We start from the raw sequence: 24,576 nt of genomic DNA on the forward strand, positions 1-24,576 counted from the left end.
TTTGTGCACAATCTTGTTGTAGTTAAGCCTTGATTGTTGTAGGTATCACTGGGAGGAATTGACCTCCAGGCCAATTGGCTGTGAGAGTCAGCTGTGTCTACGGTGGGAGAACTTCTGTGCTGAAGACACCCTTATGAGGCAAGACTTCCTTCAGTGGGGCTTTGGTGCTCACTGAGTCTACCCCCTCAGTGTGTCCCTTATGGATCTGAGGAGTTGTAATTGGATGGTCCCACTCTGACCTCTGGGTACACTGGCTCTTGGATCTAAGGAGGTGCTAATTTAGCCTCTGCCTGAGGCTACCCAGCAGGAGCTACAAAGAGATCTGCAGATTCCCCTTCCTTGTTTGCGGTTTGGAGGTGCCCAGATGAGGCCCAACTGTGAAGCAATGCAAGCTGCTGTGGGGCCTTGGGCCTTCTCTTGGAAGTTCTGGGTCTGTCTGGCCCAGCTGCAGTTTGTTAGGTAATTTTCAGATTGCAAAGGGCCAGGGCATTCATATGCAAAAGCCTCTGCCTCAGCTTGGGTGGGGCGGGGTCTCAGGGAATCAAAGGGTGGAGCAAGCAGCTATGGCTGATCCTTAGCCCTGCCCTAAGAGGCCCTGAGTCTCAATGTCCCAGTAATCGCTGCAGGCACCTCTAAGAGAAAGCCGCCCTCGAGTTCCAAGTTCTGCCCACTGCCAGACAGTCCAGTTTCTCCTCGTATGAGTCTGGGTCCCCAGAGACTCACCCAGAACTGAAGTTCAGAGCAGTCGGGGGCTTGTGACTCCCTCCCGATTCAAAAAGACAGCCGTGTCCTCAGTCACCAGCCCCTGCAGCGTGTGCCTCTGTACCTCTGCACTTTACTTCTGCAGCTCCTCTGAGTCTCAGTGTGCTTTTCTCTTCCTTCTAGTTGTAGAATTTCCACTCAGCCAGCCTTCCTATGGTTCTGGATGATGTCCGTTTTGTCTTTTAGTTGTATTTTTGAATTTGTTGTGGGAGGCAGCGATTTCCAGTGTTTACCTATGTCGCCATCTTGGTTTCTCCTCAAGCTAAAGAAATTTAACTGCATTTCTGTGAATAGTGAGAGCCAAAAGATGTTTTTAGACAAAGGAGTGGTGATGTGATAAGATTTGTTTTTAAGAAGATATTACTTTAAAAAGAAAGATATCACTGGTAGCAGTAAGGAAGTGGAACTAGAATCAGGGGACCCAGGAGACCAGGAGAGATGCCTGTGGCAAGCTGTTTACTGTGCCTTCTGACTTCTTTGAGGTTTGGACAAAGAAACCTGTCTTATCCCAGCTGTGCAGGAGCCAAAGTTTCCCCAGAACTACAACCTCGTAACGGAGAACCTTGTGCTGACAGAGTACACCTTACACTTGGGATTTCACAGGTAACTCTCCTGATGGTGCTAGGAAAGAAACATACAGTCGTGCTGATGGGCAGGAAGCTCAGAGGCATCTTGCAACCTCACTTCCTCCAGAAGGCTCGCATTAGGGTCTGGTAGGAAAAGGCATTATTTGCATTTATTTGTGTTTACATGAATTGGTTTTGTCCAAATAACTTGAATTTATGTTTAATTATCAATGTGTTAAACTTACTAAAATTAAAGATACACTAGTATTTTTCTCTAAACTTGCAAATGTTAAAATCACTGTCTTCTATTGTTATCTGTCAAAGTGGAATTGTTTTCATTTAATATTTCACTCTCTGCTCTTGAATATTCATTACTTACTACTCCTGATGAGAAAAGACCAAGCTGTACTCTATGGTGTAGAGACAAGATTAAAGAAATGTTTGTAAGGGATTCCAATCAGGTCCGTAAGACTGCAAAAGATTCACGTTTCAAAGATAAAGGGGATTCTAGAAGTGTGAAGGTTCTAGAACTAGAGGGTATAACTTTCAAAAATGGTTCTGGTTCTAGCTAGCTATAGTTACTCTAGAATTTTGTTTCCCTCTGGTTCAGCTGATTATGACTACGAGTATAAATAAGAAAAAACTACTCATTCATAGTTGTAGTCTACATCAGGGGTGGGGAACCGTTTTTCTGCCAAGGGCTGGTTGCTTATTTATAACATCATTCACAGACCACACAAAATTATCAGTTTAAAAATTAGCCTGCTCTATGTGGTCAAACATTTAATTAATTCACCCCTAATGCCGTGGCAGGGCCAGACCAAATGATTTCATGGGCCGGACGGTCCCCACCTCTGGTCTAGAGGATGGGATATTGAGGGTAGCAGTTTTTTAATACCTTATCAGGGTACTTCAATTGACAGGGCATTGTTCAAAACTTAGCAAATCTCTTAAAAAATGAAATTACATCTTTATTAGAGATTTTCTATCCCTCTCATTGACAATTTAAATGAGACAATAGATAACAATTCATTCAGCATGTTTTTGGCCTGTTCAACCACCTAGATTCAAACACAAAAGTGAATGTCATCTAGTTTCCCAGTAAGGCTACCTCCCCCAACAGACATCACCTTCAGGGCCAGAGAAGATGATTTGGTGCTATACACGTAGAGAAACTACCCATAACATTGAATTGTGGGTCTTCCTTTCCTTAGAGAACATTTGGCTGGCCCTTTGTGAAAGATAATGAATACTGAACAGAAGGCTTTTTCATCGCCGCCCGGTGGCTGCTCGCTTATAGGTGGTCTCTATTACTGTAGAACCTCTTTTTTAATCCTCACCCAAGGAGTGAGGATATTTTTCCCATTGATTTTTAGAGAGAGTGGAAGAAAGGTGGGGAGGAGAGAGAGACAAATTGGTTGCCTCTCATACGCACCTGGACCGGAGCAGAAATCGAACCTCCCCTGCCCTTGACCAGGAATTGAACCTACAGCAGCCGATGCTCTAGCCACTTAGTCACACCAACCAGGGCTTTAGTTCTCTTCTAACCATGGGAAGACTGTCCATATAACTATATCTAGGTACAGTCATTGCACTTGTGGGTTGTCGAATTCTCCTGCTGGCCTTCTTGTACTTTGCTTAATAGTTATTTATTTGACATAGTAATATCCCAATCTATACCCTGCCTACTATTTGTAATTACCTATAATTATGTTGAAGACTTGGTAACATTTTCCAGTGCTGTGCCCCCTGCCTCTTTGTCAATAACTTTCATGAGTGCCTTCTGTATTGTCATAATTGCAACTTCCTACATCCTAAAAGAGATACTAGAATAAATTAATGAGGATTTGACCCTAGCCAGTTTGCCTTAGTGGATAGAGCGTCGGCCTGTGGACTGAAAGGTCCCAGATTCGATTCTGGTCAAGGGCACATGCCCAGGTTGCAGGCTCGATCCCAAGTAGGGGGCATGCAGGACGCAGCCAGTCAATGATTCTCTCTCATCATTGATGTTTCTATCTCTGTCTCCCTCTCCGTTCTTCTGAAATCAATAAGAAATATATATTTTTTAAAAGATACAAAAAACTATTATAAAAATAAAATGAGGATTTGTATTTCTGGAATGGAAAGTACTCAACTATCCCTATATGAGCCTCCTGACCCAGTTTCTTCTGCTTTCTTGGAGGCAGGTTGCATGATCAGATGGTAAAAATCAACCAAAATCTGCACCGGCTGCAGGTCGCCTGGCGAGATGCTCAGCAAAGCTCTAGCCCCGCGGCTGACAACCTGCGTGAGCAGTTTGAGCGACTTATGACCATCTATCTCTCTACCAAGACCGCCATGACTGAGCCGCAGATGCTGCTAAACTGCCTCAACTTGCAGGTGTCCATGGCCGTTCTCCTCGTTCAACTGGCCATAGGCAATGAGGGCTCCCAGCCCGTAGAGCTGACCTTCCCTCTGCCCGACGGCTATAGCTCTTTGGCCTACGTGCCAGGTAAGCAGGCCTGCTTGGGAGCTTCCTGTCTGTAGCCACTGAGGTTTACCTGGGTCACCTTGGAAGGTAAACCCTTCCTTAGTCATCATCCGGCTGTTTTTGGACAAACTGCTCCTACTTGCAGTGCCACCTCCTGGTGCACGTGTGGGGCCAGCAGCCTTGTCCTCAGCCTTGTGGCCTCCCACTGCGCACATCAGAAGACAGGCGAGGCCTTTCAGAGTCGGGTTCCAGCGCTGTCAGTTCCCATCATGGATACTGTTTGTTGCTCAACTTGGAAATTTACCTAACTCTGCCTGTGCTAGTCTGTAGGGGGAAATCATCTCCTGTTGGTTAACCAGGAAGGGAAACTGTATATGGATGTGGTTGACATATCCATCAAAATTAGAGTATATGTTCTGGAAAACTGTATTGGTCATCCATTACTGAGTAATAAATTATCCCAAAACACAGAAACTGTAAGACAGCAAACATTGTTTCACACTGTGTCTGTGGTGTCAGGCACCCAGGAGCGGCCTAGCTGCATGGTTCTGATTCTGGGTCTTGCGTGAGGTTTGGCCAAGCTGTCAGCCAGGGCCATAGGAATCTGAGGACTCGGCCATTGCTGAAGGATCTGCTCACAAGCCTGTCCCGTGGTTACCTATTGGCCTCTTTTCTACACCACACAGGTCCCTGCTCAGTGCCACTCCTGATAGGGCGGCTGGCTCCCCGCAGAGCAAGGGGCCCAATGGGAGCTGCTCTTACCACTGATCATGGAGCTGACATGCAGCAGCTGTGCATGCCTCAGGGTGTATCTTCTCCCCGGAGGAGTGCAGGACAGGACCCCCAGGGCGTGAGTGGCAGGAGGTTAGGACCGTCCTGGAGACTGGCGAGCATGGCCACCTAAGAGTGTTTCAGACCCTTCGTACATCTAAAGGGTTGTTTAGCGCCCAGTTAAGGTTGAGTGTGGGAAATCGGTGTACTCTCTGAAACTGCACTGATGTGTTAACAGTATTTTTGTGTCCCTACTGCTCTTATATTTATTGGATAAAAATAAAAATTGACACATTTAAAGGAGACTCTACATTTATTAACTTGTCACCATTCCTAGTATCTATAAGACATTTGGGTTCTGTTAACCTTCACTGAATACAGTGTAGAATTTGTATGTACAGAAAGTCAGGCATTTGGCTAATTCCAGTGACTTTTTTTCCAGAATTTTTTGCAGATAACCTGGGTGATTTCCTCATCTTCCTCCGCCGCTTTGCGGATGACATGTTGGAGACGTCCGCAGACGCCCTGGAGCACGTGCTTCACTTCGTCACTGTCTTCACGGGAAGCATAGAAAGGTGAAGCGCTGGGGCTCAGCTTCCCTGGTTAGAGCTGCAAAGCGTTCAGAGACTTCTCACCGAGGACAAGCCAGAAGCTGTGTTACATTGTCGATCACCTGACCATCCTATGGGTAGCCAGAAACCCCACTCTTGCCCACAGGGAATTTGAACTTTCCTATAAGGTACCTGATAGGCATGCCACTGCCAGCCCCTAGTGAAACTTACCTTAATGCAGAAACCTGACCCGTGGCAGCCAGGTGCTAATGATCTTTTAATAACCGTATGATACTGGTTGCTCTTGAAGTCCTGAGTTGGGTGAGCAGTAAACTTAGGTAAATGCTTTCTGATTTCAAGTCTTTCTCGTTCATCGCTTCTAGTCCTCTTTGCCAAAGGACGATTCTCACTGACGGTAGAGATGCCTCTCTGATGTTTCTGGTGCCTCGGCCCAAGGAAACAAACAGTGTGTACGTAGTGAGGATTGCTCCACGGAGAAGAGAATGAGCCACAGTCCTTGGAGCCATGTCAGTGAGAAGTAGGTAAAAGCGATCCTTCACTGAGCTGAGCAGATCTAATGAGGAAACATAAGTCAGCAAGTATTTATTAGGCGCACCTGGTATGCACTGTCGGTAACATAGAATAATTATCCTGGCCTTTGCTTTCAGAACGCTTGGAAAGGCAAGTGTATCCCTGATGAAACAGAATAGTAAGCAGGAAAGAATGCATTATAGAGAAGTACACAGAATGGCTAAGCAGTAAATACAAACCCAAGTACTCACCCTCACACTTGGTAAGCTGTGACCTCAAAGTTGAATGGTATTCCCTACATTACCCCCCAGAAATTGACAGACTTAGAGCCACAGAGCCCTGTTTCCCACAGTGCTGGCGTGGGATGTTTGCTCCTCTGGAGACAATTTGACTCCTTGGCTTGGACGGTTTTGGCATGGTGGTCGTAGAGGGCACGGCCAACCTCTTTCCCTACAGTTACTCTTCATACTCCTGAGAAGACTGGCTAGCCAGGGCCCTGCACCAGTGTACACCAGTATTTTCGGAGAAATAAAAACCTGAAGCGGCTGAAATGAATGTTGATGAAGACAATGAAATAGTTTTCAAACAGCCCTTATCTGACATAGAAGGAGAAAGCACAAGAGACAAACACCTACACGTTCAAGGGGAAAAGGGAAAGAAAAAGCAGTCAGTGGTTCTGAATGTATTGTGTATAATTCTGGGAAATGTGATTTTATTACGAGGACTGCTTTTTTGTATTTAAGAAGATACAGTGGAATGCAGTTGTTGAAAGGGTTGTCAGAGAAACTGTAGGTTCAAGTCCTAGGAAGCGGCCCGTGGCTTTGGCTCACCTGCCCAGCTGAAGTGCAGGTATGCGCTCCGGCTCCCAGCAGCCTGGCTCACGCCTCTTCTAGGTTCTTTACAGATTTGTGTCTTTGGTTACTCTGCCTGGAGAGAAGGGTCACCAGTAACTTCAGGTTTAAGTAGTAAAGTCTTTGTTGTCACCATTTTTTAAAATCTGCCCGCTCAACTTGCTCTCTGCCCTGTTTGCAGGATGAAGAATCCCCACCTGAGGGCCAAGCTGGCTGAGGTGCTGGAAGCAGTGATGCCCCACCTGGATCAGACCCCAAGTCCCCTGGTGTCGAGCGTGTTCCACCGGAAACGTGTGTTCTGCAACTTTCCCTACGCAGCCCACCTTGCGGAAGCTCTGATCAAGGTCTTTGTGGACATTGAGTTCACAGGTAAAGCAGACAAGAACTAAAAAGCTGATACTTGTGCAGTTTCATAGCTGATATTTTTTACTAGTTTGAGTTCTTGTCAGTATTTGAATATCAGAAAAATGTCATCGTTTATTGAATTCCTACTATGTGCCACCTTGATGCTAAGTGCTTTTTTTTTTACATTGTTTCATGAATTTGTCACCATCTGGAAAGTTTTACTGTATTATCCTCATTTTACATATAAGGACATGGATCCTCAAAAAAATTAAATTATTTGTCTGTCATACAACTGAGTGGTAGGCTTAGGTCTTTCTCCTCAAAAAAAACAACACATACTCTTACCAACTTTATTATTTACTGCTTGATCAAACCATACTCAAATAAATTAGGCTGTCTGATTAAAACCCGAGACTTTATTTTCTCTGCCTCAAAATTGCAGAATAGTGGATAATGAGACAGTGTGCTGATTGAAATATTCTTTTATCCAAACTGTCTAATAGTCTAATTGTTAGATTAAGAATAGCAGCAGGCTCCCTGGCCAGTGTTGCTCAATGGTTAGAGTGTCAGCCTGCACACCAAAGGGTCAAGGGTTTGATTCCAGGTCAAGGGCATATACCTAGGTTGAGGTTTGCTCCCCACTCCCAGTTGGGGTGCATTCCAGAGGCAACCAATCAACCTTGATCTTTCTCTTTCTCCTTCCCCACCCCCCTTCTTTTCTCCCTCCCTCCCACTTTCTCTGGAAACAATGGAAAAAAGTATCCTCCGGTGAGGATTAACAAAAAAAGAACAGCAGGCGACACTCCCTTTCTCTCTCGGCCTTTTGAGATCTAACCCTGAGATGCTGTGTTTGAGTAAACAATACCCCATCGCAACCAGTAAACAGGATGTTAAGCAGTTACTTAAGACCCTTTTTACTTTTTATTAATTATTTTTTTGATCTTCACCGAGGGTTTTGGGGGGTTTTTTTAGAGAGAGAAAGAGAGGGAGAGGGGGAGAGAGAGAGAGAGAGAAACATCGATGTGAGAAACACCAATTGGTTGCCTCTTGTATATGCCCCAATTGGGGACCAAACCCACACCCTAGGTGTGTGCCCTGACCAGGAATCGAACTCACAACCTTTCGGAGTGGAATGGCACTCCAACCAATGAGTCACACTGGCCAGGGCTAGACCCCTCTTAAAGGGGTCTAGTATCCAATGACAAATACAACATTTATTATTTTTTTAATTTTATTTTTCCATCACAGTTTACATTCAATATTATTTTTTACTAGTTTGAGGTATATCGCATAGTTGTTGGACAATTATAAAGAGACATTTAATTTTTTTAATATCTTATTGCTCTTTTTTAGAGTGAGAGATAGAAACATGGATAAAAACCATCAATTGGCTGCCTCCTGTATGCCCCCTACTGGGGATCGAGCCCAAAACCCAGGCATGTGCCCTAACCGGGAATCAAATAGGCAGCCTCCTGGTTCGTAGGTAAATGCAGTTGAGCAATAAATTGCTGCAGTTTCCTCATTATCTCATAACACAATTCCTTAGTTTCCTGCAGTTATCTCAGGATATGTTATAATCCCTGTCTTATATCGGAGGAAGTGAAAGTTGCAAAAGGTTAAGAGACTTGCATGATGTGGAGCGGAAGGAAAACCTAGGTCTTCTAACTCCATACCCCATGCTCTTCCTTTATTATGTGACCTGACCTGTATGCTCTAGTGGTCAAATGCAATATAAGCCACAGGTTTTCAGCTTCTGCCCTGATTTTTCAGAGTAATTAAGAAACGGCCCTGGCTGGTGTGGCTCAGTGGATAGAGTGTTGGCCTGTGGACTGAAGGCCCCGGGTTTGATTCCTGGTCAGAGCACATGCCCAGGTTGTGGGCTCGATCCCCAGTGGGGGTCATGCAGGAGGCAGCCAATCAATGATTCTCCCTCATCATTGATGTTTCTATCTCTCCCTTTCCCTTCCTATCTGAAATCAATAAAAATACATTGAAAGAAGGAAATGAGAAAGAAAAGGGAGGGAGGGAGGGAGGGAGGGAGGGAGGGAGGGAGGGAGGGAAGGAAGGAAGGAAGGAAGGAAGGAAGGAAGGAAGGAAGGAAGGAAAGAAGGAAGGAAGGGTTGGCCACACATCTGGCATATTATCTGTGAAGATTGTGGGGATTATTTGATTTCCCATCTGCACATGGCTGTCTGCCATAGTGGCAGGCAGAGGCTCATTTAGAGTCTGATAAATACTCTACATTTCATGTGGAAGCATTTGTTTCCCTTGGCTTTTATTGTGTAGGTCAGACCTTGTCCTCTTCTGTAGGACAAGGTATTCTTCTGCTCTGTCAGTGAGGAAGTAAGCAAATGCTTGCCTACAGCTCTAGGCCTATGAGCTCTCAAGGCAGATTTTGTCAGCCTTGACACATTCAGAGTCAAGGAAAATGGCCACACATAGACATAAGCTCGTACTCTTTCTCTGATGGCACCTTTAACACCTTTGCTGGGTTCTGCTCTTGCCTTACTCCAGGAGACCCCCATCAGTTTGAACAGAAGTTCAATTACCGCCGTCCCATGTATCCCATTCTAAGGTACATGTGGGGAACAGATACCTATCGAGAGAGCATTAAGGTAAGAGTTTTCGGTGAAACCAGACTAAGTTATCAGAGTTTTTGTTTCAGATAAACCCCATAAGTTGCGGTTCAGTACTAAAATGGTTTTCTCTTGGGCTGGGACTTACAGGATTTGGCTGACTATGCCTCTAAGAATTTAGAAGCCATGAATCCCCCACTTTTTCTCCGCTTTCTTAACCTGCTAATGAATGATGCCATATTCCTTTTGGATGAAGCCATACAGGTAAAAAAAACCAAACAGATTAACTGCTCCTACACCTTCAAATCATGGCCAGTACATACTTTTAAACTTTTCATCACAGTAGAGCAATCTTCATGCTTTTAGTACCAGTTTTAGACACTAGAAATCTGCAAGTAGCAGTGTACTACCAGCCTTCCCCTTACAGAGCTCGAGAAGCGTGGTTCCATTAAAGACCAAAAGCAAGGCTCATTGAAGCCTCTAGCTGGGATGATGCCTTGGCAGAGGGTGGAAAAGAATATATGATGAGGCCAAACTGAGGTAGACTGCCAGAACTAACTAGCTAGCACCACAGAAGCCAGAACCTCGCATATGGTCAGTGACTTTCTCTTCAACCTTTTCCATCCCAACACATTAGTAACGGTGGCTCACTGAGGCAACGCTTCTTATCCCTCTCCTGAAAGATGTGATTTTTACACCACTGCTTGGAAAAAAACTAGCTTGGGTTGTTTTTTCATGTAAAGACTTGCCAATACTCTCCATCTCTCCACAACCCCCCAAATCTTTAGCTGTATAGAAACATGGGTTTCACAACATGGACAGCTGGTGCCTCTCAGCCCCTTTGGGGTTTTGTATCCTGGACCATCCCTATGGAGCTGCCTGTTGCTCATGTAAAAACTTCCCGTGTGTGCAAAGGGACAAGCAGTGACCAGCTGGAGAGGAGGCAGGAACATCATGAGGGTAGCCTGTTGGAGAGCCATGAGCTCCTCCTATTGATTAGCAGTCTCCCAGCAACTTGTGAGAAATTTTTCCTGCTTTTTGCATCTATATATATAAAAGCCTAAGCGACCGCCTGACTATTCGGCCGGTAGCTATGACATGCACTGACTACCAGGGGGCAGACGCTCAACTTACAGGCATGGAAACATGGAACAGACTGATGAATCGAAGAGGGAAGGGGGGAGGAGGGAGGGTGGGAAGCGGTTAACCAAAGATCTTATATGCATAGTAGAGGCCCAGTGCACCAGTTCGTGCACTGGTGGGGTCCCTCAGCCTGGCCTGCGGGGATCAGGCCAAACTGGCAGTCTGACATCCCTGAGGGGTCCTGGATTGTGAAAGGGTGCAGGCCAGGCCGAAGGAACCCTCTGATGCACAAATCCATGCACCAGGCCTCTAGTAATCCTGTAAGATTTTAGATAGATTTTCTTAGAAAACAGTAAACAGCCCCTTCTAGTAAGAGCTGTGTGATACAAACAATGACCCAAATGGCATTTTCATGGGACTGTAATTTTAACATGTTTGCTGTAACAGCAAAGGGGGGTTTTAACTATGGTTCTCCTTCCTGGCGTCTTGCATGTTTGATAAAGCTTTGGTTTTTAATACAGCTTTGGGGGATTTCATTTTATTTTTTCCATCATTCAGGAAGGGTTCATCCTCTTTTTCGTCCTATTTGTTTTTGCTTGGGTTTCACACATTACACCACTTAGTCTCTATAATATTTCTAGAGGAATTACCCTTAAGTCTACCTAGGCTGAAACAAAACTGTACGGGCCACAGTTTTTCTTTTTCCCCAGAATTTCTCTTTTAGCTTCAGCCCTCTGCTGAGAAATAAAGCCTCATGTCTCTGTGGCCGTCCCTGGTTTTCCCAGCATAGTGGCCTAGATTGTAAATGGGACCTCAAGTCTGATCCTCCCTTCAACTGAACTTCTTCGATGATACATTCTGCCTCTGGTTCCCATAGTATCTGAGCAAGATAAAGATCCAGCAGATTGAAAAGGACCGAGGTGAATGGGACAGTCTGACTCCAGAAGCCCGCCGAGAGAAGGAAGCTGGCCTGCAGATGTTTGGACAGCTGGCACGTTTCCATAACATCATGTCCAACGAAACAATTGGTACCCTTGCCTTTCTCACATCAGGTAAGTACACAGAGCACCGCTTTCCCCAAAATGCAGTGGTCAAGACCTGCTTCATTTGCGGTCCCAGCCCAGCTGAAACGAAGTATTCAGACTCTGGTGGCATTATCCTCCACAATGTGGGAGAGAAATGAATCACTCGGGGCTTCCGGAAACACGATGAAGCCTTGTGGGCAGGGAATGAGGAAACGGCCACCGCACACTGCTGCCAGAAAGCACAAATGGGTACCATTTTCTTACGGACAAGTTAGCAATATGAATATATCGGGTGGAGAGGAGGAAAATTAACCTGAAAAATAGTCTGGAACTCTGATTAAATGTAGATCAAACAAAGACATTATCTCCACCCCCTCGTCAGCTACACTATCCAGTGCAGTAGCCTCTTGCCACATATGGCTATCAAACATTTAAAATGTGGCCAGTTTGAATTGAGATGTGCTATAAGGAAATATATACTGCAGTACTTAGTATTAAAAAAGAAATAATAATTTTTATATTGATTTCACGCAAAATGACAACCAAGAATCACCAGACATTTGAGGAAATCTAGCATGAAACAGATAATATGTGAAAACTTTTTTTCCTTTCAGTTTATTGATTTTTAGAGAGAGGAAGGGAGAGGGAGAAAGGGAGAGAAAGTAAGTGCACCTGGCCAGTGTGGCTCAGCAGTTGAGCGTTGACTCAGGAACCAAGAGGTCACTGGTTTGATTCACAGTCATGGCACATGCCTGGGTTGCTGGCTCAGACTGCAGTAGAGGGTGTGCAGGAGGCAGCCAATTGATGATGTTTATTTCTCATCAATGTTTCTATCTCTCTGTCCTTCTCCCTTCCTCTCACTCTAATAAAAAACACATTTTTTTTAAAAAAATCAATATGAGGGCCAAATGTCAGTCAGCTGCCTCCTGCTTATGTCCCACTGGGGATCGAGCCCACAACTCAGGCATGTGCCCTTAACCAGGAATTAAACTGGCAACCTTAAGGTGCACAGGACAACGCCCAACCAACTAAGCCACACCAGCCAGGGTAATACATGAACACTTTCATAAAAATTTTCATAATCTCAGAGGGATAAGAGAAGATACAGCATATCAGTAGAAGGGTCAAAGATAAATTCAAGGAACTCTTGAGAGCAGCACAGAAAGGACTCCCATAAGCACATTAGAATTAAAATTATACAGCCTGGCCTGCGTGACTCTATGATGGAGTGGTCAACCTATGAACCAGGAGGTCATGGTTCCATTCCCGGTCAGGGCACATGCCCAGGTTGCAGGCTCGATCCTCAGTGTGGGGCCTGCAGGAGGCAGCCAATCAATGATTCACTCTCATCATTGATGTTTCTGTCTCTCCTCTCCTCTCTGAAAGCAATAAAAAAAAATTGGGGGCTTGGGGGGGAGGCACTGCATTTAAAAACAAAAAACTAAACTACAGAATAACCATCATTGAGAACCTCCTAAAATCTAGCTGAATGAAAGTCATATAACTAAGGATTTAAAGAAGCCACATGGGGTGGAGATGCTGAATGGGTTAGTTCCACATCAACGTGTAACAGATAAAATATGAGAGGAAGCCCTGGCCATTGTGGCTTAGTTGGTTGGGCATTGTCCCATGCACTAAAAGGTTGCCAGTACAATTCCCAGCCAGAGCACATGCCTGGGTTTCAAGCTCCATCCCCAGAGGGGGGATTAGGGAGGACATGCAGGAGGCAGCAATTTTTTGCTTTCACATTGATGTTTCTCTTTCTGTCTACCTCTCCCCCTCTCTCTCTAAAAATCAATTATTTTAAATCTTGAAAAAAAAAAAAATCAGGAAGGATATCTCTGCTGCAGAGAATCTTCCCTGAGGAGTGAGGGATCCCAGCCCCACACGAGGCCCCTCCATCCCAGGGTTCCAGAGCCAGGATGAGATGTCCCCATAACTTCTGCCTGAAAAACCAGTGGTGATTGAGGCTGATGGAGATTAAGACTGCTGGAGTCCCAGGGAGTTCCTCTTAAAGGAGCCACACATGCATTTACTCAGACTCCCTCTTAGTTCCAGCTATGGGGCAGCACCTTAAAAGGCACTAGGGACATCCTGGAAGGAACTAAATTGTCTGGCATCAGGGTGAGAGCTGGAGGGGCAGCTTTCTCCCAGAGGCCATAGTTACTTTGCTGAGCCCTCCCCCTACACAGGGCCAACAGGTAGTGGCCATATTGAGTCTCTATCAACTGGCTGTTATTGTTCAACACACCTGGGGATTCCCTGAGACCCCACCCCACCAACTTGCCAATCAACCCAAGCTGATTCCAGTGGCTTTTCCATATAAATGGCCTTCAAATTTACCTAAAATCTCTCAAACAAGTAGCAGCTGGCCCTGGTTCGCAACTTGGCCTTTCCTGGGCACCTCCAAGCCAGCACAGGTAGCAGCTATCTGCACATCACTTTGTAGCTCATGCTAGGTGGCCACAGGCAGTACACAGGCAATGGCTGTCCATTGCCTGGACCTCCTGGTAGGCCCCAGAGCCTGTATACTTGGTGGACAGCTTCAGACCACATCAGAGCAACACCCAACCACCTCATAAGTGACACACAGAAGGGGCAGACTCAGCAGGTACCAGAGACTTGCTGAAGTAAGTCCTGCTTTGTGGAGTGGGCCCCTGCACAGTGGTGGCAGCCAGTCCTTGCAGCTGGTCAGCCTGGGGGTAAATCCCTCCCATTAACATCCCAACAGCAATTAAGGCTCACCTACAACAGGAGGGTGTACACAGCCCACATGGTGGCACACATGGAGCTCCCATCTCAGGTGAATAGGGAGGCTGTGCCACTGGACCCTAAAGACATCTACTTCATAAGGTCACTCTACCAAGCCTGAGAGACGGAGCAGCTCTACCTAATACATATAAACAAACACAGGGAGGCTGCCAAAACGAGGAGACAAGGAGACATGTCCCAAGTGAAAGAACAGAACAAAACTCCAGAAAAAGAAGTAAAAAAAAAAAAAATGGAGACAAGCAATCTACTAGATGCAGAGTTCAAAACACAGTTAAAAGGCTGTTCAACGAAATTAGAGGAAGAGTAGATGAACTTAGTGAGGACTTCAACAGCATAAAAAAGGACATGGGAGCCATAAACTAGTCAGAAATGAAGGATATACTAACTGAAATGAAGACTCATTTACAGGGAATCAACAGTAGAGTAGATGAAGCTGAGAATCAAAACAGTAATTTGGAAAATAAGGAAGCAAAAGCCCTAACCGGTTTGGCTCGGTGGATAGAGCATAGGCCTGCGGACTCAAGGGTCCCAGGTTCGATTCCAGTCAAGGGCATGTACCTTGGCTGCAAGCACATCCCCAGTGTGGGGTGTGCAGGAGGCAGCTGATCAATGTTTCTCTCTCATCGATGTTTCTAACGCTCTATCCCTCTCCCTTCCTCTCTGTAAAGAATCAATAAAATATATTTTTTAAAAAAAATAAAAATAAGGAAGCAAAAAATCACCCAACCAGAACAGCAAAAAGAAAAAAATTACAATAGTATAAGGAACTTTTGGGACAACTTCAAGTGTAACAATATTCGCATCATGGGGGGTGCCAGAAGTAGGAGAGAGAGCAAGAAATTGAATACCTATTTTAAAAAATAATGACAGAGCCTGGCTGACGTGACTCTGGTTGATTGTCAACCTATAAAGCAGGAGGTCACAGTTCAATTCCCAGTCAGGGCACATGCCTGGGTTGCAGGCTCAATCCCCGGTGTGGAGCATGCAGGAGGTAGCCAATCAGTGATTCTCTCTCATTGATGTTTCTATCTCTCCCTCTTCCTTCCTCTCTGAAATCAATAAAAAATGTATTTAAAAAATAATAATAATGACGGAGTTTGGCTGGCATGACTTAGTGGTTGAGCGATGGTTCGATATCCTGTCAGGGCACATGCCCAAGTTGTGAGCTCAATCCCCAGTAAGAGGCCTACAGTAGGCAGCTGATTGATGATTCTCTCTCATCATTGATGTTTTGGGTTTTTTTTGTTTTTTTTTGTTTTTTTTTAAATATATTTTATTGATTTTTTACAGAGAGGAAGGTAGAGGGATAGAGAGTTAGAAACATCGATGAGAGAGAAACATCGATCAGCTGCCTCCCGCACATCTCCCACTGGGGATGTGCCCGCAACCAAGGTACATGCCCTTGACCGGAATCGAACCCGGGACCCTCCAGTCCGCAGGCCGACGCTCTATCCACTGAGCCAAACCGGTTTCGGCAATCATTGATGTTTTTATCTCTTCTCCCTTCCTCTCTGAAATCAATAAAAATATTTTTTAAAAAACATAAAACTATCATTTAATATCAAAGGACATATAAAGAGCTTCCCAGACAAGGAAAAGCTAAAGGAGTTCATCACCACCAAACCTATATTACATGAAATGTTAAAGCAGGGGTCCTCAAACTACGGCCCACGGGCCACGTGCAAATACAAATATTGTATTTGTTCCGTTTTGGTTTTTTACTTCAAAATAAGATATGTGCAGTGTGCATAGGAATTTGTTCATAGTTTTTTTTTTAAAACTATAGTCCGGCCCTCCAACGGTCTGAGGGACAGTGAACTAGCCTCCTGTTTAAAAAGTTTGAGGACCCCTGTGTTAAAGGATCTTCTTTTTTTTTTTTAAATATATATTTTTATTGGTTTTAGAGAGGAAGAGAGAAGGGAGGGAAAGAGAGAAACATCAATGCTGAGAGAGAATCTGACCAGATGCCTCTTGCACACCGCCTACTGGGGATTGAGCCCACAACCTAGGCATGTGCCCTGACTGGGAATCAAACCATGATTTCCTGGTTCATAGGTCAATGCTCAACCACTGAACCATACCGGCCGGGCAAGGGTCTTCTTTAAGAAGGAAAAAAAGATCTCAGACATCTTTTGCAGCAATCTGTTCACATCTCAGGGCAGTGGTCAGCAAACTCATTAGTCAACAGAGCCAAATATCAACAGTACAACGATTGAAATTTTTTTGAGAGCCAAATTTTTTAAACTTAAACTATATAGGTAGGTACATTGTTATTAACTTAATTAGGGTACTCCTAAGGCTTAGGAAGAGCCACACTCAAGGGGCCAAAGAGCCGCATGTGGCTCGCAAGCCGCAGTTTGCCCACCACGGTCTTAGGGCAAAGGAAACTAAGAAGGAAATAAACAAATGGGACTACATCAAAATAAAAAGCTTCTGCACAGCAAAAGAAACCATCAACAAAATGAAAGGGGAGCCCACTGTGTGGGAGAACATATTTGCTAATGTTACAGCTGATAAGGGGTTAATTTCCAAAATACGTGAAGAACTCATACAACTTAACAAAAGGAAGACAAACAATCCAATTAAATAATGGGCAAAGGACCTTGATAGAAATTTCTGAAAAGTGGACATACAGAAGGCCAAGAGACATGAAAAAAATGCTCAAAGTCACTAATCATCTGAGAGATGCAGATTAAAAAGACAATGAGGTATCACCTGACACCTGTCAGAATGGCTACCATCAATAAATCAATAAATGACAAGTGCTGGAGAGGATGTGGAGAAAAAGGAATCCTAGTCCACTGCTGGTGGGAATGCAAACTGGTATAGCCACTGTTGAGAACAGTATGGAGTTTCCTCAAAAAATTAGAAATAGAACTCTCTTTTGACCCAGTGATCCCATTTCTAAGACTAGAAGTTTCTTAACCTAAGAAACGCGAAACGCCAATCAGAAAGGATATATGCACCCCTATGTTCATAGCAGCACAACTTACAAAGCTGAGATCTGGAAACAGGTGCCCATCAATAGATGAGTGGATAAAAAGGCTTTGGTACATTTACTCAGTGTAATACTAAGTGGTGGTTAAAAAGAAGGAACTTTTACCATTTGCAACAGCATGGATGGACCTGGAGAGTATTATGCTGAGTGAAATAAGCCAGTCAGAGAAAGATAAGTATCACATGATCTCACTCATATGTGGAATCTAATGAACAAAATAAACAGATGAACAAAATAGATCCAGAGACAGAGAAGCATGAAACAGACTGATGCATTTCAGAGGGGATGTGGGTTGGGTGGGGAGAGATTAACCAGGGAACTTATATGCAAATAGCATAGCCCATGGACACAGATAAAAGTGTGGTGAAGGCCTGAGAGGAGTGGCTGTCGGGTGGAGGGGGTCAATGGGGAAATAAATGGGGGGGAGGGGCATCTATAATACTTTAAACAATATAGATAAGTTTCTTTAAAAAGAAGGAAAAATGAAAAGACAAAAGATAAATATGAATAATGTGAATAAATATATATCTGCCAGCAATTAAATCTAAAAAACAAAATAAATAAACAGAACAGAAATAGACTCATAGATACAGAGAAAATATTGATGATTGCCTAATGGAAGGGGTGCAGGCTCGAGAGAAAAAGGTGAAAAAGATGGAGAAGTACAAATTGATAGTAACAAAATAGTCATGGGATGTAAAGTACAGCACAGGGAACATAGTCAATCCTATCTAATAAGGAGGGAATATGCTAATTGACCCTCACACCGTCGCAGAGATGGTGGCACCCACAGCCAATAAGGAGGGAATATGCTAATTGACTGCCCCGCCCTCAAAGATGGCAGCACCCACAGCCACAAGATGGCAGCGCCCAGTCCCCTCAGCCCTGCCAGGGTGGCAGGCGCACGGGATGACAGGCCTGGCCGCTTCACCCACCTGCCTCCAGAGTCCCCCAGTCTCCTCAGCCCCCCAGCCACCCAGGGCTGGCCTGAGGCTCAGGTAACCAGGGCCACCTGAGGCTTGCGCTGCCAGTAGTGGCAGCAGCAGGGGTGTGATGGAGCGTCGCCTTCCCCTGATCACCAGGTTGCCTCCCGCCCTGGGGGCTCCTGGACTGTGAGAGGGGGCAGGCCGGGCTGAGGGACCCCCCCCCCTCCATGCAAGAATTTTCATGCACCGGGCCTCTAGTCTATATATAAAAGCCTACACGACCATTACGACCAGACAACCAGATGACCGGCCAGTAGCTATGATGCACACTGACCACCAGGGGGCAGACGTTCAATGCAGGTGCTGCCCCCTGATGGTCATTGCACTCCCACAGCCAACCTCCCGTGGTCAACCATCATCCCGTAGTCCCTCCCCCCTGGCCAGCTGACCCAATCAGGACTAGGTGAGACAGCCCCAATCGGCCCCGATCGCCGGGCAGGTCGAGGGACCCCACCTGTGCGTGAATTCGTGCACCAGCCCTCTAGTATCCTTATAACTGCATGGTGTCAGATGGGTATTAGATTTATCAGGGTGACCACTTAGTATGTTATGTAATATCTATTAGTAATCATTGGGTATATACCTGAAACTAATATAATATTGTATATCAACTGTAATTGAAAAATAAAAAATGTAAAATGAATTCAAAAAAAGGAAGCAGAACAGAAAGAGATGGAAATAAGAAAAGGGCAAGAAAATAAAGGATCTATCTAAAAAGTCTCAAACAAGAAAACTGTTAGGGAGGGGATTATCAAAGAAATAATATCCAAAAAAATCCCCAAGAGTAAAAGCCTCTAAATCAAGCATGTCAAACTCACGGCCCGCAGGCCGCATGCTGCCAACAGTGAATATTTGTGTGGCCCAGCTAATACAACGGTATGTAAGAAACGTTTTCATAAAAATTTTGTAACTTAATTTTTACAATTATTTTATACAATTATCAATAACAAACTACAACATTCGCTAACGACTGATTACTGCAATCATGTTGCATTCATTTCCCTTACTTAGGTGCAGGCGCACCATTTCTCTCCACTAACACTAGCAGCAAATATTTTAGCAGCCGATTGCTACATCATTAGTCTTGTACTGACTTGTTTGGTGTGCACAACAGGAAATATTTTGCTTTTGGAGAACAAGAAAAATAGGTTTATTTGTGTTACACTTATTAATTTGTGTAGTTATTCAGTGTCTGGTAATTAATGTTCAAGTAAAAATATTAATTTTTATTAAAATGTTCTATTTTATGTTAACGATTACTCATTTATTTCAGCCCTTTGTATTCAGCATGTCTATCAAAATCAAGTGGTAGTAAAAATAAATGAAAAATTGCTGACAAACATCAAAATTTCCAAGAAAAGGGGGAATTGGAGTATTTTTGCTGTGAAGTGAAGACTAAAATAATCTGCTTGATATGTATTAATGCTGTTAGTGTACCAGAGTTATTCAACATTCATTGTCGCTATGAACAACATAAATCAAAATATGATAATTATGAGGGATTAATGAGGCAAGAAAAGTTGAAAGAGCTCAAGCTGGGACTAAAAAAACAGCAGTTCATGTTTACTAAAGTATCACAAGAAAGTGAAGCAGTGGTGCATGCAAGGTACGTCTTGTCAGAGTTGATAGCTAAACACTCAAAACCTTTTACTGAAGGTGGTTCATCAAGGAATGTCTAAAGCAGAAGAAATTGTTAGTCCTGGAAATGTGAAGTCTTTTCAAACAATCTCTTCGTCTCGAAATACAGTTGCGGAAAGAGTTACTGATTTGGCCGACAATTTAAGTATTCAGATCAAAGTAAAATGATCTAGTTTCTAAGCTTTTTCCATTGCCTGTGACGAGAGTATGGACATTGGAGGCGTAGCTCAGGTAGCTAGCTGTGTTTCTTTGTGCTTGCGACACGGATTTCAACATTTTTGAGGAATTATTGGAACTAGTACTAATGCGTAACACTAGTACAGGACAAAATACATTTAATTTTGTTTTTAAACTTCTGCAAAAATACAGTCTACCTCTCTCAAAATTAACGTCTGTAGCTACAGATGGAGCTCCTTCAATGACTGGAAAGAACAATGGTTTCACGGCATTACTGCAAAAATAAAAAGTGAAATTTATGACAGAGCCAGGATTCACCATACACATTGCATTATATCAAGAAGTATTATGCACAAAGGTAACAAACATGGAAAATGTGTTGACATCTATCAAAAAAATTATCAATTTCATAAGATCTCAAAGCTTTAATCAGCAACAGTTCTCTGCTTTCTTAAGTGAATTAGTAAATATTCCGGCTTGTGCTACTATATCGAGGTACGTTGGCTATCCTGCTCCAAGGTTCTAAACAATTCTGGGACTTGAAAGAAGAACTATGTCAGTTCTTAATAACTAAAAATCAAGACATAAGCCTGTTTTTTGACACAATATGGTTGCGGGATTTATCCTTCATGGTTGATATAACAAAACACTTATATGACTTAAAACTGCAAGGAAAAGATCAGATTGTTATAAACATGTGTGACCAAGTCAAAGCATTCACATGTAAGCTCGTTCTTTGGGAAAAGCAGTTGAAAAATGAAGATTTAATGTACTTTCTGACATGCAACATGAACAAATCAAGTTTAAGTGAAACTGCATCATACCAAAAAATTGTAAGCCTTAGAACTGAATTTGAAACAAGGTTTGCAGATTTTAAATTTTTGGAAGACAAGTTTTCTTTGTTTTCTTTAATATTTTCAATAAATATAGAATCAGTACCTAATCAAACGCAAATGCAGGTAATTGAGATTCAGTGCGATTCAGATTTAAAGGCAAAATTCAGTGAAATTGGCATGCCTAAATTTTACAAATATTTACCTGCCAGCTTTGAAAATTCACATGAAATTATTTCCATGTTTGGAAGTACTTATCGGTGTAAATAGTTATTACAATTATGAGAGGAAATAAGTCTCCTGTCAGATCCAGAATTACTGACATTCACCTTGGGGCAGTTTTGAACGTAATCACTGAGAACAAGATCTCCCCAGAAGTAAGAATGATAATTATATCAGAGAAGTGATGCCAAGTGTCAGGAAGAAAACATTAATTTTATCATTGCTCTTGTTCTTTTTTTATATACTATACTTTTCAAAATAAACCTACGTCTCTATGAAAATTGAAGCTTTCGTTTTTTTGTGGTCCACATAAACTTAAACCTTGTTTATTTGGCCCGTGTTAGCCTTTGAGTTTGACATGCTTGCTCTAAATTGAAATGAGCCATCAAGTGGCTAGCACAGAGAATTTTTTAAAACCCCATACTAAGATTTATCATTGTGACAGTTCAGAAAATCAGAGTAAAAAAATGATTCTACAGGGTCCCAGAGAGAAAGTCAGGTCATATACAATTGTTTAAGTACCAAAATGTCTTTGAAAGTCACAACAGTAACATCTGAAGCTGGAACACATTCCTGATGGGAAATATTTTTTTCAGCCTAGAATCCTATATCCAGCCAAACTATCAATTCTATTAGAGGGTAAAGTATAAGGGCATTTTCAGATATGAAGGCATCAAATTTACTTTCAGTGTGCCCTTTCTTAAAAAGCTACAATAATATATACTCACCCAGCTGGTGTGGCTCAGCGTTTGAGCATTGACCCAGGAACCAAGAGGTCATGGTTTGATTCCCAGTCAGGGCAGATGCCCAGGTTACAGGCTCAATCCCCAGTAGGAGGCTCTCTCTTTCTCTGTAAAAATCAATAAAAACATTAAAAAAAAAATAAAAAGATACACTCTATCAAAATAAGAGAATAAACCCAGAAGGAGCTAGATGGAATCCTATAAGAGACACAAAGGAAGTTCCCAGGATGATGGTAGAAGGAGCTCGTATAACCACCACACAACAGACCTACAGAGCAAGGAGTCCAGATTGGAGTGACAGATGGAAACTTACAGAAAGAACATTTCCCAAAATGCAGAACTGCTAGAAATTATCCTATTGGGAGTTTTACATTTCTGATAAAGAGTTGTTTTGTTTTTTTCTTTATTGATTAAGGTATTACATATGTGTCCTTATTCCCTCATTGCCGCCCCACCCCACTCCGTTCATGCCCACACCCCCTGGTGTCTGCGTCCATTGGTTGTGCTTATATGCTTGCATACAAGTCCTTTGGTTAATCTCTCCCCTCTGGTGAAGAATTTTAGGAAGATTTAATGATAGGTTCTCTGAAAATAAGCAAACAAAAACCCCAGAGTTACACTAAAATGTAGTTCACACTTGTACAATGCAGGGGTTAGTGACACTGACCCCCCACCCCGGCACAGTGGAAAACCCACGTGTAACTTCTGACTCCCCAGAAGTTAACTACTAATGGCCTACTATTAACTGCAAGCCTTACTGACAATATATAGTCGATTAACACATATGTATGTCTTATGTATTATATACTGTATTCTTAGAATAAAGTAAGATAGGGAAAAGAAATGTTATTAAGAAAATCCTAAGGAAGCCCAGCCAGTGTGGCTCAATGGTTGAGTGTGGACCCATGAACGAGGAGGTCACGGTTTGATTCTGATCAGAGCACATACCCGGGTTGCAGGCTCAATTCCCAGTGGAAAGTGTGCAGGAGGCAGCTGATCAATGATTCTCTCTCATCATTGATGTTTCTATCCCTCTCCCTTCCTCTCTCTAAAATCAATAAAAATATAAAAAAAGAAAATCATAAGGAAGAGAAAAATACATTTACAGTATTTATTGAAAAAAACAACTGCATATAAGTGGACCCATGCAGTTCAAGCCTATATTGTTCAAGGGTCAACTGTATAAACAAGGTGTTAACAGTCTTTATTTCTGGATGGTAGTTTTTACATTTTGTTTGTTTGCTTTTGCTTGTCTGTATTTTCTAATATTACTGCAATGAAAGTGTATTAAAATTACTTATGTAATTTTAAAAAGTAGTAGTCTCCAGAGGTCTCCCAGCGAAACTCTAAGACATAAGTAAAAAATTGCTAATGGATTGAGTTTTCAGTCTGGCTTTCCTTCCAGAGATCAAATCACTCTTCGTGCACCCTTTCCTGGCTGAGCGCATCATCTCCATGCTGAACTACTTCCTGCAGCACCTGGTTGGCCCCAAGATGGGGGCCTTGAAAGTCAAGGACTTCAGTGAATTTGACTTCAAGCCCCAGCAGCTCGTATCAGATATCTGCACGATCTACTTAAATCTTGGGTACTTGAGATTTCAATTGGGCAAGCCCGAGGGGGATACTAATGTTTTAATTGGGGGCTTTGATAATAGAATAATGTGGAAGTAGAAAAGAAATGGTTCATTTCAAGTTGGTTGATGAAAGAATCTTCTGTAGTTTTAAATGAGATTTTTGTGTTACCTGTGGGACAGACATTGTTCAGAATTTCCAACATTCTGCCTTGATTTGTGCAAAGATAAACTTTGCCGGTTGTACTGTTGTTTGGAAAAGCAGTGTTCCTTTAAAGCCTCAGAATGCTTGATAGGCCTCCTTCCTAAGAATGAGAAATGTTTATCCAGAGAGCGTTCATGGCATTTAAGTGATGGGACCCTTGTTCCTCAACCCCTTCCCATGCTGGCTTCCAGGAATGAGGAGAATTTCTGTGCCACCGTGCCCAAAGATGGACGTTCCTATTCCCCGACTCTTCTTGCACAGACCATCCGAGTTCTGAAGAAAATAAATAAGCCTGGAGATATGATTGTGGCTTTCACCAACTTAGCAGAGAGAATCAAGGTGAGAAGGAGGAGGGTTTGTTTATTAACATGTTCTATGAAAATCCCATGGTTGCCCTGGCCAGTGTGGCTCAGTTTGTTGAACATTGTCCCGTGTACCGAAAGGTCGCTGGTTTAATTCCCTGCCAGGACACATACCCACGTTGCAGGCTCGATCCCTGGTCAGGGTGTGTACAGGAGGCAACAGGTAGAAGTTTCTCTCCCCCTTCCTCTGTCTCTCTAAAGATCAAGAAAAACTTTTTTTTAAAATTACATTATTGACTCAGCTGTACTGCTCTTTACCCTGTTTTGGAGGGTAGGCAGAAACATTGCCTTGAGAAAATATAAACATGATTAGTCAATAACTAGAACTACTGAATTCTTAATACTGCTATTTTTTTTATTACTGATTTGAGAGAGAGAGCAAGGTACAGAGAGAAACATTGATACTTGTTGCTCTTATCTATGCATTCATTGGTTGGTTCTTGTATGTGCCCTGACCAGGGATCGAACCTGCAACCTTGGCCTATGGGGACGACGCTCTAACCAAGGCAATACTACTATTCTTATTTTTTTTGTTGTT

At 43.2% G+C, this 24,576-nt stretch overlaps 1 protein-coding gene across 1 annotated transcript in view; it reads left to right on the forward strand.

Annotated features, from left to right (window-relative positions):
* UBE4A (ubiquitination factor E4A) overlaps window positions 1-24,576 on the forward strand; it is a 58,784-nt gene that overhangs the window by 29,066 nt on the left and 5,142 nt on the right. Inside the window, exons 10-18 of the mRNA XM_081098308.1 lie at window positions 1,245-1,365; window positions 3,515-3,819; window positions 5,012-5,144; window positions 6,684-6,871; window positions 9,362-9,462; window positions 9,574-9,687; window positions 11,384-11,558; window positions 23,306-23,486; window positions 23,868-24,015. Of these exons, the coding sequence (XP_080954434.1) occupies window positions 1,245-1,365; window positions 3,515-3,819; window positions 5,012-5,144; window positions 6,684-6,871; window positions 9,362-9,462; window positions 9,574-9,687; window positions 11,384-11,558; window positions 23,306-23,486; window positions 23,868-24,015 (1,466 nt within the window). The remainder of the gene's footprint in view (window positions 1-1,244; window positions 1,366-3,514; window positions 3,820-5,011; window positions 5,145-6,683; window positions 6,872-9,361; window positions 9,463-9,573; window positions 9,688-11,383; window positions 11,559-23,305; window positions 23,487-23,867; window positions 24,016-24,576) is intronic.

Source organism: Myotis nattereri (genome assembly GCF_964212035.1).
Source record: "Myotis nattereri genome assembly, chromosome: 9".
Classification (NCBI taxonomy): Eukaryota; Metazoa; Chordata; class Mammalia; order Chiroptera; family Vespertilionidae; genus Myotis; species Myotis nattereri.